Below are 18,091 nucleotides of genomic sequence, written 5' to 3'. Positions count from 1 at the left end.
AATACACTATATGAACGGAATTGAGAATCTAAACCAATCCCAAACATCATCAAAATAGGTCCAGCCGTTTAGGAGGTAGTGCAATTGTGAATCAAAATAATTCTCAAATCCACCTGAAGACACACACCAATCTCAAATTCACTGCAACACAAAAAAAATCATCAAAATCGGTCCAGCCGTTTAGGAGGTAGTTTAATTGTGAATCTAAACCATTCTCGAATCCACCTGAATACACACAGAAAGTTTCATTAGAATCGGTCCAGCCGTCTAGGAGGAGTTCAGTGACATACACACGCACACAAGAAATATATATATAAAGATAGATAGCGACAACCCTAGTAATTCTGGGTCTCGAAATCTCGAGCGATTGCCAATTCCGCGGACATCTGGAGAGCAAAGCCAAAGTGGCTTCGTTCGGAGCACGGCAATACATCAAGTCGACCCACATTCTAGCGCTGTACAAAGCGCAGGTCCGGTCACACATGGAGTATTGCTGTCATCTCTGGTGTGGCGCACCCCAGAATCAGCTCGATCCATTTGACCGCGTGCAACGTAGAGCAGCTCGAATTGTCGGGGATCCAAAGCTCAGTGAACGGCTGGATCACTTGGCGTTGCTTAGAGACATCGCTTCATTGAGTGTCCACTTCCACATTTATCGCGGAGAGTGTTCCGAAGAGCTGTTTCACCTGGATTCCTGACGCCGAATTCCACCTTCGCACGACACGCCACAAGTTAGGATATCATCCACACCATCTGGATGTGTGGCCGTCCTCCACATTGCTGCTTTTAAGGAGCTTTCTACGACGTACTATAAAACTGTGGAAGGAGCTTCCTTGTTTCCGAGACGATTTGACATGGTTACCTTCAAAAAAAGCGCGTACACCTTCCTTAAAGGCCGGCAACGCTCCTGTGATTCCTCTGGTGTTGGAAGAGAATGTGGGCGGCGGTGATCACTTAAGACCAGGGGGCCTAGCATGAACTCTTATAGGGACTCAATTGACAACCTAAAGTGAACTGCTTTGCTATTTCGTACCACGACGTGATTAGAGCTATCTAATTAAGGTTGAGGTCAAATCAACTGAATAAATCGCAAGGACGTCAATTGAATGTCAAAAATGATGTAATTGAATCGCAAACTGATTTAGTTCGTTCATTAATTCGTACCATGAGGTAATATTTTAACCTAAACTGGATAGCTTATGTGTCAAAGTTAGCGATTGGAAAAAAGTTGCTACTGCCTTAGAGGAAAGTGAAAGTGTTGTTTATAACTTTTAAAAATAGTGAAAACATAAAGAAAAGGAAAATTTTATTGATGAAAGATGAGAAACTTTATTGGACATTTTTGTAAAACAAAATACTGAAATAAATACCGAAAATTAAAATACTAAAGACGAGGCAGTAAGGGCCCGGGCTATAGCCTGTTCGCAAGAATGAATTAAAAAAAATGTACTCTGTGCTCCTGTCAAATCAAATATTAATGGAGGTGCGTTCATAACTCGTTATTTTAACGAAAACTAACTTTTATTTGAAATTAAAAGAACTATATATAATTATTTATATAACTATTATTTAATAAGTACAAAAACGGGCTTAATGGTTTATAATTTGACGCGCAATTTTAAAATGTATTTTTAGTATTTTCTACGCAAAAAAACCGCTAAAAACATATCATTTTAGGTTTCGAAACGCAAAGCATATGGTTCGAGTAAGAGAGACAAACTTATGCAACGACTGTACAGCGTCATCTCTTTCTCACACCGCGGACCGCAGAAAAATTTATTTCGTTCATTCTTCTTAAGCGATCCAAACGCCATTCAGTAAAAGGCACTTCATGGTACGAATTTTTGCGATTCAGTTTAGATACCTAAAGTGAACTACATCGAAATAGCATCGCTTATTAAAAGTTGATGGCAGGCCCTCAGGTGACACGTACGCTCACTTGTCATACTTTTCCATATAATAATAATACATGAGACACACATACAAATATGAATTTGCCTTATTGCAAACTGCCCATAACAACACAGGCGCCAAGGGTTGTTACAAATCTTTTGCTCTTTTAAAAAATAGTGAAAACATGAGTTGAGAGTCTGGCCCTTGGATCATGGTAAATATCTCATTATCACATTATAATGAATGAGACTTAAATTTATTTATATGTAAGAATATACATTTTTTTAAATTATGAAAACAAGGGACGAGACGAGCAGGACGTTCAGTTGATGGTGATTGCTACGCCCTGCCCAATACAATGCAATGCCGCTCAGGATTCTTGAAGACCCCAAAAAAAAACTGAGCGGCACTACAATTGCGGTCGTCACCTTCAGACATAAGATGATAAGTCTCATTTGCACGGTAATTTCACTAGCTACGGCGCCCTTCAGGTCGAAACACAATAATGTTTATACATTACTGCTTCACGGCAGAAATAGGCGCCGTTGTGGTATCCATAATCTAGCCGGCATCCTGTGCAAAGGAGCCTCCCACTGGTGTTGGTGGCTAAACAGGAAGTTCAAACATAGCACGTCCTTAGATTTAAAACAGGTTTTTATATAATAGCTATGATCTGTTTAAGATTACCGGGTATAGGTGTACCGGATAGAGGCTTGTGACGTCATTCTCCGTATTCAGTACAATGTCCAAATCCACGGATTCGACCACGTAGAGAGCGAATTCGTCTCCTTCTGTATCTGATTGCTGAAAGAAAATATTTTTGTTTGTAAGAATACTATCAGCGAAACTCTAACGGCCGTTCCCAATATTGAATCTATCTCTTACTTGAGATAAAAATCGTAATTATCGTTGACTTTTCTGTCCCAATAAATTTATCGAAGGTAACTCACCTTATCCGTACACTCTGTCTGTCAATGGGACGACCAGCGATAGAAGTTTGAATGGAAATTGCAATTCACGCGTTCCAATATAAGGCGATAAGAATGACTTATCGGGTATATTGGGACAGCTTTAGATTATTGACAGTTAATTACTGACAGTAGAAGGTAGTAATTTATCTGTATCTGTAGATACTATATTAGGAACGGTCGTAAGAAAAAAGCGATTTACTCGATTATATGAAACGTGCAGTCATTGATAGATTGACAGATGGCTACAATCTTGCAAAAAAAGGGAGATAGCCGAAATCCACTGTTTTAAGCAAGTTTTCGCTTTCAAACTTAGCCGGATTATACCTCGTGGCCAATTATCATTCTGTAATTACTACTATTTCAAACTTAAATCAAATGACTGCACGTTTCATACTAAACCATAGTTTCTCAACCTTATTTTGCTCACCGCCCACTTTGAGAATATGTTTTTTACTAGAGTATTTTCGTGTATTTTTTGCTTTTTAAGACTATATTTTTTAATCTACCCACGCCCCATCTGCGCCATCTCAATGCCCCCTAATTTTCTCTGGGTCTTCTACTGCCCCCCTGAAAGTCTCAAACGCCCACAAGGGGGCGTTACCGCCCACGTTGAGAACCTTTGTACTAAACTATAGTCAATGGATAAAATATACAGTTCTCTATGGCTCGATCACATGGCGTTGCGTAGAGACGTCGCTTCATTGTGTGTCTTCTACCGCATCTATCACCACGAGGAGTGTTACGAAGAGCTGATTTAACTGATTCCTGCCACCGTATTACACGTCTTCGTACGACACGCCACAATACGCCAGTGATTCCACTGGTGTTGCATGAGAATGTGGGCGGCGGTGATCAATTAACACCAGGTGACCCGTAAGCTCGTTTGTACTTCTTTCCCATAAAAAAGACAATCGAAGTAAATAACCTTTACTCTTCTCTCTACAAAACGATAGCACATAGCCCTGCACTCCTTCGCAGACTAATAGTCGAACATTCCGAACTCTTTCAAATTTGAGTTGAGTTGATATTTTTAACTAAGTAAATCTTACTACTCCACAGCTGAATATCTAAGCGAACGGAAAGCTCGGGACTAGGTTTTAAAGCATTAACAATGACAGTATAATATTATATATTTTGTATTAAAAAGAGCGCAAAAAAGAATGCTGGGAGAGTCTCTTGAGCCGTTTCTTCTCTATCAGAGAGCCATTTGTCCGAAGCTGTGGTAGTGCCTAGTATATTAGAAATGACATCAAAAAGAATTCTTAAGGAATTTTGAGATAATAAATGCCTTTTATGCATTTATATTTTTCATTTGCATGACGCCGTCAAGGACTATATGCAAGCATTATTTTCGGTTTGAAGTAGGCTGTAGCTAGTGGAATTGGTGCCGAGAAGAGTTTTGATTCAACTAAGAATCCTGAACGGCCAACATTGTAATAGTCAGAGCGTATCACGTACTCACTGGTGCCTGTAGTGCCGTGCACCGGTGGATGCTGTGTGGCGAGGAGCAGTAAAGGTAGGTGGTATATGCATTGTTCCTTTTTATCACGGTTGTTTTATTGCGCCTACCAAATAATATATACAGTCCATTCTTAGAATCGAACAACACTCTTACTCCCTTTACAATTCTTTTTGATGTCACTTCCAGTCTTCAAAATACATCAAAAATAATTGTAAAGGAATCAATTATGAGGAAATAAATGCTTTTTATGCCTTTTGAGGGTGTGAGCACTCACTTTAGGTAGAAGCAAGCAGTGATAGAGTGCGGCTGATGCCGTGGCGATGACGACCACAGCTGGGGTATCGACGGCGCCAAGTGCGGCGATCGCGCACGATTCCGAGCCATAGTTGTCGTCAGCGGGCGGGTACATCGACAGTGGACCCTGCACCTTGAACTCTGAAGAGCTGAAATCAATTTAGTAACATTACAGGTTAAGTAGTTTTTTATTATTATGATTTAGTAAAGTAAAGTAAAGTATTCATTTATTCATTACAACACCAAACATTATATACATAGTAAAATTAACAATTTTAAAAATACGGCGTCATGAAAAGTACACCCACTCAGCATTTTTTTGGAATTGAAATAAGGATCACCCCAATTCCAACACTGATTTTCAGTAGGTACCTAGCAAGTCGACCTGTTGACAGCAGCCGTAGACAACACGGTTCCTTTATTTATAGGTCTTAAAAGTGACCGTCTACAAATATTACAAAAAGAGAAGAAACTAAACTAAGCTAGATTGAATTTAATGGGGGTTTTAAAAGATTTTTTTTTATAAAAATAAATAGGGTATATTTTGTGTTTTTTTTTTATTATTATTATTGATTACTTTCTGATTATTATTATTTTTGTGCCTCTAAACACTTTTGTTTCTCTAATAGAAGAGATTTAAGTTTGTTTTCAAAAGAGAACAAACATTTTTGATCTTTAATAGGCGGCGGCAAATCATTCCAGCATTTGGAGGCGCTGTATTTAAAGCTACCCCTAAATGCTACTGTGCTTAGAGGCACTTCGAGGAGAATCTTACCGTGACGCGTCTGATAACTCTCATTTGAGTCCGACAACCACTTAAGCCTTTTATATAGATTTGGGTATAAAAATACACTTAAATCCTAGGATCTATTTTGCTTGCTAAAAATGAGATGTTGAAAAATCGAGGCTACTAGCTAGGGCACGTGTGCCTTTATGGTGCTCTCACACTGCTATTATAAAATGTTAACTAACATTATCTAACAAATATATTTCGATCACAATTTTATAAAATACACAAATAAAACTGAAAACAAAATTTTATGAACGATGCGAAATTGAAGCCACAACCTGAGAGTTGAACAAAGCATACAGGATTTTATGACGATACGTCAATCGAACGGTTGGCTCAGTTGGAAAGAGTGCTCGCTAAGAACGCGAGAGGTCGCGAGTACGACTCTCGCATCATTCATAAAATTTTGTTTCCAGTTTTATTTATGTAATTAATCCCAAAAGTGGGGGTTATCACTTAAAAACATAACAAGTTGTTTAGATTTGCAAGAGCGACATCTCAAGTCATTTTCTTAATATGCAAATATTGGGGTTGAGCAGGTTATCAACTGTAAAGTAGATCCTGTAGATGAAGCCACAACCTGAGAGTTGAACAAAGCATACAAGATTTTATGACGATAAGTCACTCAAACGGTTGGCTCAGTTGGAAAGAGCCTTCGCACGAAACGAGAGAGGTCGCAGGTTCGAATCCCGCACCATTCATAAAATTTTATTTACAGTTTTACTTGTGTTATTAATCCCAGAAGTGAGTGTATTTGTTTGTAAACATATTCCCCCTTATTCATAATAGTCTGCTAACTTCAAGCATTGTTGATTCTCACTCTGTCTTCTTCTATTGACCTAAGTCAGAATGAGAAAAAACACTCCTTAGCGGCTGTTTTAAGTAAGCGGACCATTATGAATAAGGGGGATTGTATCAAGGCGACAGCAGGGTATGCAGATAGTGCAGCCGATTTAGCGTCCTCCGCGCCGGCGTTATGATGTCATGTTTCCAAATGTTATAAACTGTTTGTAAACATTTTATAACAGCAGTGTGGAGCACCATTACTGTGCCAAAGTTTCAATTATATCTTCAAGATCTATTACTTTTAAGAGGCGTAGGATCTACAGAGGGTTTAGGCAGAGTCCTCTGCTTTGAGTAAAGGTACTTTAAGACACCCCAGCCTGATTCTGGCAATGGCCTCGCATTCCAGTAGGATGTGTTAGGGGTTTTTAGTGGCTTCACAGCAGAATCTGCACAGGTTTGATTCACTGAAACCTACTCTGGCTAGGTGCCTTTGTAATGGCCAGGGAGGAACCCAGTGAGGGCTCTCAGATGAACTCTTGGGGCGAGAAGTCAGCTCATAACATTTCATATTTTTCAGTATCTGGATAAAGGCTTACGAGTGTGTTCTGGGTAGAACGAAAGTAAGTAATTAACGTTTAGTTAGTAAGTATATTAGTGAAGACATTAGAAAGAAAACCAAGCTTACCGATGCACTAAGACACGCGCTAACATTGAAATGGCAATGGGCTGGCCACATTGCATGCTTCACAGATAGAAGGTGGACAATAGAGACCACCAAATGGAAAGGACCACCAAGTAAAAGATGCACTGGTAGACCAAAGCATAGATGGGCAGATGACATCGTGCAGTCGGTGGGGAGAAGCTGGATCGATCAGGCCAAGGATAAGGAAAAATGGAAAAAGTTGGGGAAGGCCTATACCCAAAATGGGGTCCATAATCAAAGTTATATAGAATAAATAATTAAATTGGTCACTTTAAATAAAATTAACACTAGATTTTAAACACTTTAAATTACTTACATTTGATTGTATTATGGGTTATGGAAAAATGGCTTATTATTATTATTAATATACTAGTAAGTATATGGTGGAAGACAAGACAGCAAGCGGTCGATCGTCGACCCGCTGGATAGACGCCATCACAATTGCTACTGAATCCACCATGGTCCAGTGTACTCGCAACGCCTCTAACCGTCAGTAATGGAAGCACATCACCAGGAGAGCTACCCTTAGAAAGGATATCGACCCAGCGATTACCCCACCGTGTATCTCGTCAGCGCAACTCCGACCACTCTGACAAGAGTGTCCGACTAAGAAGAAGAGTAAGTATAGGAAGTTGGTCATGGCCTTGTGCGATTCACAATTATTAATGACACATTGGATATGGCCGATCATATTATGCTATCCAGTGAGACCGATGCTTGTCCCTTGTTGATAGACATAAATAAAAGGACAGAACGTTATGCTTGGGTAAAACTAAATAAAATAATGCATTTACAGAAAACTAAATTATTTTTTAAGTGTACCAGTTCACCAGTACCGCTGATGGACACCTAAATTATTCGTAGTATTCATTGAATTCAGTTAAGCATTTGATTATCTGATTTTAAAACACTATTTCTACTGTTAGAAACAAGAGAACAAAGTTCTGTTCAAACGCCTAGCAACGGTTATTTACGAAAATAATATAATAATATATGTAATCCTGTTAGCATGTACTATTTATCGATATACCCACTGCACTTGTTCTCACTCAAAAAAATCAAATACCCTTTGCTATGCAAGAAATCGCTGCTCATCATATACACGTCTCCATTTCCGGTGAGCACCAACAAGTGGTTGCCATCGGGTGTCGCCGTCATGTCCACAGCCGAATCCCCGAAGCCATCCTGAAACGCCATGCCCAGGGGTCCCTGAGGCCTCGGCCCGATTTTACCAAACGGCTTGACTCTTTTAGGGCCTGTCTTCAGAGCGATATTATACACACTGAAAATAAAAATGTATATATTTGTAAACAAATAAATTTGGTGGGATTGAGCAGCGAACAACAGAGTCAATAAGAAAAATGATAATATTATTATATTGATTATGATATATTGAATCACATTATATATGTCGTAGTCATATCAGAAACTGTAAATATAGATTTAAAAGAGAGGCACTGAGTTTCTTGCCACTTCTTCTTATTAATTAAAGCTTAACATTTCCGAAGTGGTGGTAAAATCTTTGACGTGCATTAGTGTCATTTTGATCTAAGTGAATAATGATTTTTCTTTCTTTCTTGTATTTCTTTATATACTTTGTATACAATATATATATATATATATGATTTAGTTGTAGGTACACTTACCGCATAGTATTGTCTGAGACTAGCACCAGAATATGTGACAGCGAATGAGGATGCCACAGGACTTTAATGACTTGGCATTGGGAGAACAGGAACCTCTCATCCAGCGAGAAACTCCTGAAATCATATTTCACTATGGTTAAATTGCTGGAAATAACATTATTAGAAAAAAAAAACTATTGCAATATATTAATTCAAAAAGATTGGAAGCGAGAGATGCCTGCAACTTTGTCTGAGTGGAATATGTCTGTCTTGAACTCCTAATCCTATTAGTTTTTTAGGTTTAGGTTTAAAGAGTTTATTTCTCAAAAAGAACAAAAGTTCACTTACATGAGAACTTAATATTTTTAAACTTATTATTTATTCTTAATAAATGTAAAAGAAAACGTAAATTTAACAGTTACGGTGACTTTAAACAATAATAAATTCGAAACACGCTATGTTCTAAGGTAACAATCAGTCTATTGTGGATTAGTTTTTTAACTAGTACTAGTTATACAAACTTTTACATAAAATTTTATGATGTTAGAAGTCTTGTAAAAAGATGAAATAACGTTCGAGTCTATGGTTTTTCCCAACATTTCTTCATCATTTTCCGATCATTTATCCAGCCATTTTAAAATAAAATCGTATTTCAGCTGTTCTTATATATTTCATTTTAGTTGTACGTATGTATTCAAGTTGTATTTTTGAATAATTTAATCAAATACCACACTTTTTTTTTAATTGATAAGGGACAAGAAATAACTTGCCAATGTGTTTCATAATTTAAAAACTATAATAACAAGTCACAAATTTATTCTGCAACATGAAATATATGAATATTATAATTTAATCTTAATCTTAATTTCAGCCAAGTAATATAAATGCTTATTTAAATTAATTTTTACAAAGATTACTTCTACAAAGCGTTATTAATATGGTAGTCAACAAACGAGTGTACGAGCGTATTTTAATAATCTGAAAGTTAAAAACGAGGAAATTAATGATCTAATTTATTATAATAAAAAAAAAACATCAAGAAGGCGCCAACAAAGGCGCGCGCGTAAATCAAAGTATTTTCCTCGGCAAAGGGTTACTTTTTACCACGTGCGAGGATCGCGGCGAACAAACGATCACGCATTAGAACAAGCGGTCCACAAATAGGGACCGGGCCTGTCTCCGGAACAAAAACCGATAAAAAGCCCGGGAAACGCTCCGATTCCGTGAAAAAAAATAAGAATCAGACAATGGGGACGCGCCGCGGGTAACCTCTATACGTGTCCAGTTTTTTTACGATCCCAACCCTTTGTCCTTCCGGCGGTTTTTTAAATAGATCAGAGAGGGTAAGTAAAGACCGGACAGCCCTGAAATATTATTGTGGATTTTTCTGCGGCGCGTTCATAAATATTTCTGCCCTCCCCGCGGCCCCGCCGTCTTAGCCCCCGAATCGCAGCCGAATTATAAATTCGTTTAATAAAATATGATACGATAAAGCCGCTTTTTTACCCGCGCGAGCCTTTATTATATTTTGTTTAATTTTAATATGAATAATTAAATTGAAAAAGGAAATCTCGGGGCTAATGAAATTTTTGTTTTCGAGATAATGAATTGAAAACACGTCTCGCGGAGACCGTGTCGCCGCGCTGTTATTCTTTTAGCTCATTCCAATTCACAGTACGTGGACGTGGACGTAAATCCGACCGAGAAAAATATATATATATATTCTAATTTATTAATTACGACCATGAATTATATTTTTACAAGCTTATCTGAGCACGGGCTTGTTATCCTCGTTGGTCGCGTCGCGCTCTTTCAAAACACGTGCTCTTTCTGAAATCTGACCATTCATTTGTTTGTTTATATGTGTTGGAATTGGAAATATCATCATCGACATCATCATCAGCCGGAAGACGTCCACTGCTGGACAATGGCCTCCCCCAAGGATTTTCACGAAAATCGGTCCTGCGCTGCCCTTATCCAACGTATTCCGACGATCTTGACCAGACAACACTGCGTCTTCCGGTACGTGGTCGCCATTCGAGGACTTTACAGCCCCAATGGGCATCTGTCCGTCGAACTATGTGCCCTGCCCACTGCCACTTCAGTTTCGCAATCATTTAGGTAATGTCCAAACTTTGGTTCTCCAACGGATTTCCTCATATCTGATTCAATCTCGCAGGTTAACTCCGAGCATAGCCCTCTCCATTGCCCTCTGAGCGACCATGAACTTTCTCATAAGGCCCATAGTTAGCGACCATGTCTGCATACCGTAAGTCATGGCAACATACACTGGTTGAAAACCTTCGAAAACATTGGAAATATGCCCGCTTCTAAAACGCATAAGACCCATTTGTTATAGTACTGTAAGTGAAGTAAGAATAGTGGGTCTTTGGCCTAAGTGTTAATATAATATAAAGAATCATGTCAAAGCATCAGAATATAAAGAAGATAATTTAAAAATAGCTTTATTATAACACTATCCCACGTGTGAAGGAATAGCTCACACGTAAAAGTACTATGTATCTTATGAAATACACTATAACTTGTACAATCAATAAGTAATGTAGTTTAAGATAAAGTTACTGTTAACTATCACAAGACAGTATATATTCATAAAATATGCTTTGATAATTATTATCTTGGACAGCGATTGATGATTTACGGCCGTTTTCAATAACGTATCTCTTGTTACGGATACATTGCTATCACCTATTAATGACAAGATCTTATCTATCCGTAGTTATATCCAATACAGTTATATTATAAGTATTACTCCAATGCTATCTGTCGATAGTTTATTGAAATGTAAGTAAGCGTAAAAGGATAGATTTATCTTCCTTTAGTAAGTTAAAATAAGGATAGATAGGTTATTAAAAACGGCCGTTAGTTTAAGGTTGGTGATATCAATGTAAAATAATATGTGCAATAGTATTTTCTTTTATTAACGCGAGTGTTACACATTTAAATAAAGCACTTTTAAATGATTAGGATTTCAGGGGGACTGAAAACGAGATCTGGAAAGGTCTTGAAACGTCGGGTTAACTAAAATAAAAATGTAACTTTTACGCAAACATCTAATGTAAAACTGTTACAATTACACGCGTTTAAATCCTTTAAAAGTGTTTTATTTATATATGTGCAATGTAAAAAAGAAACATATTTTTTTATTTTATTTTTCATAGGAAAAACACAAATAGAATTACAAATACATGAGTAGAGAATGAGTTCTAAAAATTATAATATATGTATTCTAGACCACGTGTTCCGCTGATATTTAACAATATTGCGTTATCTACGCTCAATCGTATTAGTGCTTAAACATTAGGATTAAAACTAATATTGATAAGTCATAGTAATAATGACATTTATACTAAAATATTCATACAATAAAATATATAATACATCTACTCTCTATTATTATTCAGATTTACCTTTTTATTAATTTATTTATATTATTATTTATTTACATTTACATTTAGCATTGAAGTTGTACATATTTTAGGTGCCTGTATTCTATGTATAGTTCATATTTAAATTTTGTATTTATTTCTTAATATATTTAGAACACGGGATTCAAAGCGGACTGCTTGTCATGAAAAATTAAAAAAAAAATCGAAATCAAAAGGTCTCTCGCCGTTCCAATATCACTTATACACCGCCTTATCGACGCAAACCGCCGCAGCGCGATCAAACGAGCCACGGAATTGCAAAAAGTATATAAAACATCCCGCAACCGAACCGAGAAATATTAAAACAAAAAAGCATCGATCCAGCGCGCAGCGACCGCGAGGGACACGATTCGTAACGAACGCACAAAAATATTCAAATACAATAGTAGCAAATTGATACAAACACTCATTAGGAGCGGATCGTGGAAGGCTAGCCCCTCGCCGTGTAACCCCCCTGCCACCCGACGCCGCCGATCTCTGCCAACATTACAATCCACATCCAGCGTACAAATATTATCTAAAATTCCTTCTCATTTATAATCCTTTTGTGTCCTCAGTGCTGTGTCCTCCGTCAAATCTCCCCATCTCCCCGGGGTGGTGGGGTATTTTTATATTTTTAATCGCGTTGGGCATTATCCAAATGGACATTGCCGGTCGTGCTCGGTGTCTCTGCGGCTGCCGTCTCGATGATAAATTCTTCTTTCGTTCGACAGTCGACACCCGCACAGCCGCGACCAATGTTTTGTTTCGTCCCTTTACCATCGGTATCGGAGTTGGGACGTCATTAATTACCGTCGATTTGTCTGCGGCTGACTGCAGGCTTTCTTTCGATTCTGAGACTTTTAAAAATGGCCCCCACTTCCGATATTGTGTCCCCGAAATGAAAATTGATCGTCCGCTATTATTTGGTGCAGCTCCGAGTGATTTATTCAATTTGTGAAATGTTTTGTCTGTTACTAATTGACGGCTTTCAATATGGTTCATTAATTGCGGGAAATCGAAAATAAGCATTTTAATGTATACTACAATACGTTTACGATTTATGTTATTAATAAAATAAAATGAGGATATCTAATTAATTAAAACAAATAAAATACTTTAGGTATGGACAAATATCTTCTGTTATAAATATTATGACTGTTCATTGTCAGTACATTTATGAAAATTTAATATATGTTCACAAAAATCGTCACCTTTTTGCTCTTAATAGTGATTTTCATTATTATAACACTAGAAATATGGGATTGCTTGTAACTAGTTCTAGTAGGCTTCATAAGATACATAATAGCTTTAAGGGTAAATGTATACAGTTCTATAATAAAGTCCCAGCCACTGGTCAGGCATTATCTATAAATAAATTTAAATATTTTATAAAAAATGGCTCTGTCGTAATTCCTATTAACCCCACTGCTGAATATCTAAGTGATCGGACAGCCTGGGACTAGATTGTGATTAATTTATAGCGATAGAAATGACTGTACAATATTGTATATTTTTATTGAAAAGAGCGCAAAAAAAGAATGCTGGGAGTTTCTTGCGCCGCTTCTTCTCTCTTAGAGCGCCATTTGTTTCCGAAGCGGTAGTAGTATAAGAAATGACATCAAAAAGAATTCTAAAGGTATCAATTTTGAGAAAATAAATGCCTTTTATGCCTTTTTATGCCTTTTATGGTCATGAAAATTTAATTTTTATCATATTTCGATATCGAACACTTTTCATAAAAAATATTATATTAAAACAACTAACGCAATCTCATTCGTAATCATCCAACCATTCAATCCCAATGCTCCATTTAACCACAAAAACAAGGACAATATCTTCCGTAAGATAAAATTCGAAAAAAGTTTAATGGCACCCAAATCCCGCCCGCCGATAAAAATACCCTCAATATTTTATAAAATTCGAATTCATGTAAATCCCTTTATTACGGAAGAATGAATATACTTGGACTGCGCATATAGAAAACATTCTTTTATCGGAGTACAAAAAAAAATATTTATAGAATCCTGATACTTAATATTTTTCAAAGCTGAATTTATAGGATAGAACAAGTTGTGTCGCATAATAATCATAATTAATATATAATTAACTTGCAAGACAATTATTATTTTCATAACATCTGTTTAGTTTTTACGCGTTTTAAAAAGAAACTATTTAATGTGCTAGTGACAAAATCCAAAATCGTACTATTCCATAAAAGACTTCTTTTGAGATACAACACTCAATTAACATTTTTCTTAAATATCATTTTACTTAATTTAATTACTTTTTACCAATTTCACTTGTTATATGTTATTTCAAAATATTCAATTATTGATCTGAACTGAACTGAACTGAAATGAACTGAAATGATTTATTTGTATGAATCGTGGTAACATAGTTGTTAACAATTAATTGGTGTACAGCACAATTCGCCAATATATCGGCATACAAATATTTGATTGTCAATATTGGAATATCATATTTAATTTATACTTATACGTTCTTAATACACATTACATAGCTTTAATTCAATGAGATTATATAAAATAAACATTAGTCTGTAGGTACCTCTCAAAAATTACATTTGAATACTATTATTTTTGGCTAAAGAATTCTTTTAAACTATAAAAGCATTTATCTACTAGCCATAATTTTAATTTTTTATGCATTAATGTTTTAGACATCTCTCTAATATTCTTTGGAAGGTGGTTAAATACCCTAATACACATAACATTTGCGTTATTTTGATGAAGCGCTGTTCTACAGTATGGCATCAGAAGGCGAGTTGGATCTCTTAATCCTAATATGGAATAGTCCTTTGATATATACCTATATCAATTAAATGTCATTGTGTATATATAATATATTTGTTTGACTTGTTTTTAATTATTATTTGTACGCCACAGCATGCCGGCAAGGAATGGAGAACTTTTATTGGATTTGAAACATCTATGTATACCCGTGACTACAAATAAATGATCTTATCTTATCTAGTTTTCTTAAGGATCTTAAGAATTGTAGTGTACAGCAAAGACGATTTAAAAAAGACAAATGTGGTGTCGTGGGACACCAGGTAGGAACGAAGTTCCTTCGGCTAATGTAGAATCGACATAAATTGCAAACAAAATCGTTCTAATATTGCTATAATCGTTATCATATATTAATATAATAATATTGATAATATATACACTACTCGCTTGTGTATGCGACTGTCGCGCCTGCGCACGTCTCATTTAACGGTTTTATTCCACGCACTTTTTTCCACGGATTTTAACTTACGGTTTTACTATCACATTTTTTTCAGTTCGGTCGCGCAGAAAAATCCCTATCCCCTCCAAGCCTGCCGTAAGGAACTTCGTTCCAAAAATACTACGTAATAAGAAGCGGGACTGCTTAAGTAAATATAGAAATTGAGTTTAGTATGAAACGTGCAGTGATTTGACATAAGATTGAAATTGAAATAGTAATTACAATATTATGACGACGAAGTATGTTCCGGCTAAGTTTGAAAGCGAACAGTTGCTTAAAACGTAGTGGATTCAGGCTATCTCCGTAAGCCGTCATCTGTCAATCTACCAATGACTGCACGTTTCAATCATTGTTTTCTTACGGCCGTTTTCAATAACGTATCTCTAGTTACGGAAAGACTGCTATCACCGTTTTATGAAAAGATCTCATCTATCCGTAGTTATGTCCAATATAGTTATAAGTTATAGTTCAATGCTATCTGTCGATAGGTTATTGAAATGTAAGTAAGCGTAAAAGGATATATTTGTCTACCACTAGTTAGTTAGATAGATGGGTTATTGAAAACGGTCGTTAGAGATTCGCTAGGCTGGTGTACTGTATCTCTAACCGGAAACTGTCGTACTTTATCATTACTTACTTCGTCATAGACCATGACATTTTATGATAAATACCTAACTGTTAATTAACTCTTTAATAGTTGATTAACTGTTATTTATTTATTGGATTGTGACTTAAGTTTAAAATTATTCCAACGTACATTTTAGCTCTGAATTAAAGAAGCAATTGTAAATGTGTGTTTATTTAAAATCCACCAGGGTCAGCATTATTATCACGGCACAGCAGCGATCAGTTCGCTCTCGGCTCGCGCCTGTTTTTTATATCCTTTTTGAAACCTTTACCTTTTTCAGAGCAACCGCGAACGCGCTCCAAACTGTTTAATGATTTGAAAAACGTGTTCTATCAGCCTTTACTCGGAAACAACCGAAAAAAAGCCCACAACAAAGGGTACAGAGTGCAAATAGAGACGACGTTCAGATATTTGCGGTCGGCTTACATTCCGCATGCGATTTTAGACTTTATATCCGGCGGGGTACACTGAGAAAAGTGAGAATTGGGTTCACGGTTTATTTTTGTCGAAATGTTAGCACAGATCTCATCGGCAATTTATTATATTCCGGCCGTTCGGAATTTACGATTATTTGAACTGGACGACGGCTGGTGGCGATTGGCGCGGTTTTTCTAACGCCAATAAAAACTTGATGAATGATATGTACTTACTTACTCAAACATTGTGAAATTTAAATATACGACTGTGAGTCATTTTTTGCAAATAAAACCGATGTGTGTTGTCACCACACGACATACATGAAAACTTAATCAAGGCGTGGTCAATAATACGAAATACAACAATACCATATTCATAAATAAATTAATTGTGTATTAATTACTCCGTAAAATTTTGCTCTGTCCTTACTATAGCCGACTTTACCCAAATGAGAGTTGAATTATCACGGGGATCGTACCAAAGAGCTGTTTCACCTGATTTCTGCCGCCGAATTGCACCTTAACACGACACGCCACAAATAAGGATATCATCCCCACCATGGATGTGTGGCGGTCCTCCACAGTGCGGTTTTCAAGGAGCTTTTTCCCACTTACTACAAAGCTGTGGAATGAGCTTCCTTGTGCTGCCGTCGTTGCGGGGACGATACGACATTCACTTACCTTCAAACAAAGCACGTACACCTTCTTTACAGGTCGGCAACGCTCGTAAGTCATCTGTGTATGCAAGAGAATGTGGGTGGCGGTAATCACTTAACACCAGATGACCCGTACGCTCGTTTGTTCTCATTTTCCATAAAAAAATAGCCGAGCGTGCCAATTCAGACTTGTTCTACGAAAATGTGCGTCTGTTCACTTTAAAAACGTTATTAATATCGGTAAAAGAGTTAATGTTGAAGAAAATAAAACAAATATTCTTAGATATTGTTTCATTAAATCATTTGACGAATGAGTAATAATTAAGAAAGCGACCATACTCCAGACTGATGTCTCACCCACAAAATGTTTTTTTTATCAGCCTAGGTAAGTCACGCAATCTTTGGGCATTCATTTGTTTCCGAAGTGGTAGTATCTAGTATATACATATTCATTTTTTTATGTAGAATAGATTAAAATTCTTAAACAAACTAACGAATCTTACTTAACCTGTCGCTAGATTTGATTTTTTTATCTTCGATTCGTTTATATTAATCTAGTAATCATTTATTTTGTAATAAGCTAGGAAATATCTGTGAAAACTTGTAAATAGCCTTTTATGTAAATATTTTCCTAACTATTAATTAATATCTGTGGTATTTAGCTGTAAGTTTTCCAATAACAATAACATAAAAATACTAGAAATGATATCAAAAAGAATTCTAAAGGAATCAATTTTGAGAAAATAAATGCCTTTTAATTGTTGTATGTCTCGACGTATGTCGGGCTGTCTTTAGGCATCCAATGGCAATCAACCTGTGCCAATGCATCCGTGCCTGTGTGCATCCGAAATACATGCCCAATCCAGTTCCACGTTAACTTGGTGGTTTTTTCTCCGTATTAACGAATTTAACAAAAATGATACGATTTTTTTTCGAAGTTGTACAAAAAAATTAGTTTCTCTCCATTAGCAGCACACGGCCACTCGTCGTCGACAGAAATACAATTGCAAATGCGCAAAGCTAGCTATCGGCCATTTTATAAATTTCAGCTTGAATAACATTGGCTATTAATCAAGGGGGTTGCATGAATAGAAAAATATGATTATTCATTTATTCTATTTTGTTCGTGACATTTAATATGCATGTGGCGGGTCTCCAGGGGCCGCGGGGCCCCACATTACTTCTGA

At 36.6% G+C, this 18,091-nt stretch overlaps 1 protein-coding gene across 1 annotated transcript in view; it reads right to left on the bottom strand.

Moving 5' to 3' along the window:
• Positions 1-18,091, bottom strand: part of LOC126966605 (nucleoporin 88) — a 154,843-nt gene that overhangs the window by 21,955 nt on the left and 114,797 nt on the right. Inside the window, exons 3-6 of the mRNA XM_050810771.1 lie at positions 8,546-8,659; positions 7,966-8,181; positions 4,601-4,769; positions 2,581-2,697 (exon numbers count right to left, since the gene is read on the bottom strand). Coding sequence (XP_050666728.1) covers positions 2,581-2,697; positions 4,601-4,769; positions 7,966-8,181; positions 8,546-8,659 — 616 coding nt within the window. The remainder of the gene's footprint in view (positions 1-2,580; positions 2,698-4,600; positions 4,770-7,965; positions 8,182-8,545; positions 8,660-18,091) is intronic.

This window comes from Leptidea sinapis, chromosome 1 (assembly GCF_905404315.1).
Source record: "Leptidea sinapis chromosome 1, ilLepSina1.1, whole genome shotgun sequence".
In the NCBI taxonomy this organism is placed as follows: Eukaryota; Metazoa; Arthropoda; class Insecta; order Lepidoptera; family Pieridae; genus Leptidea; species Leptidea sinapis.
The sequence above is the reverse complement of the archived record's forward strand: the minus strand, read 5'-3'. Positions and strand labels throughout refer to the sequence as shown.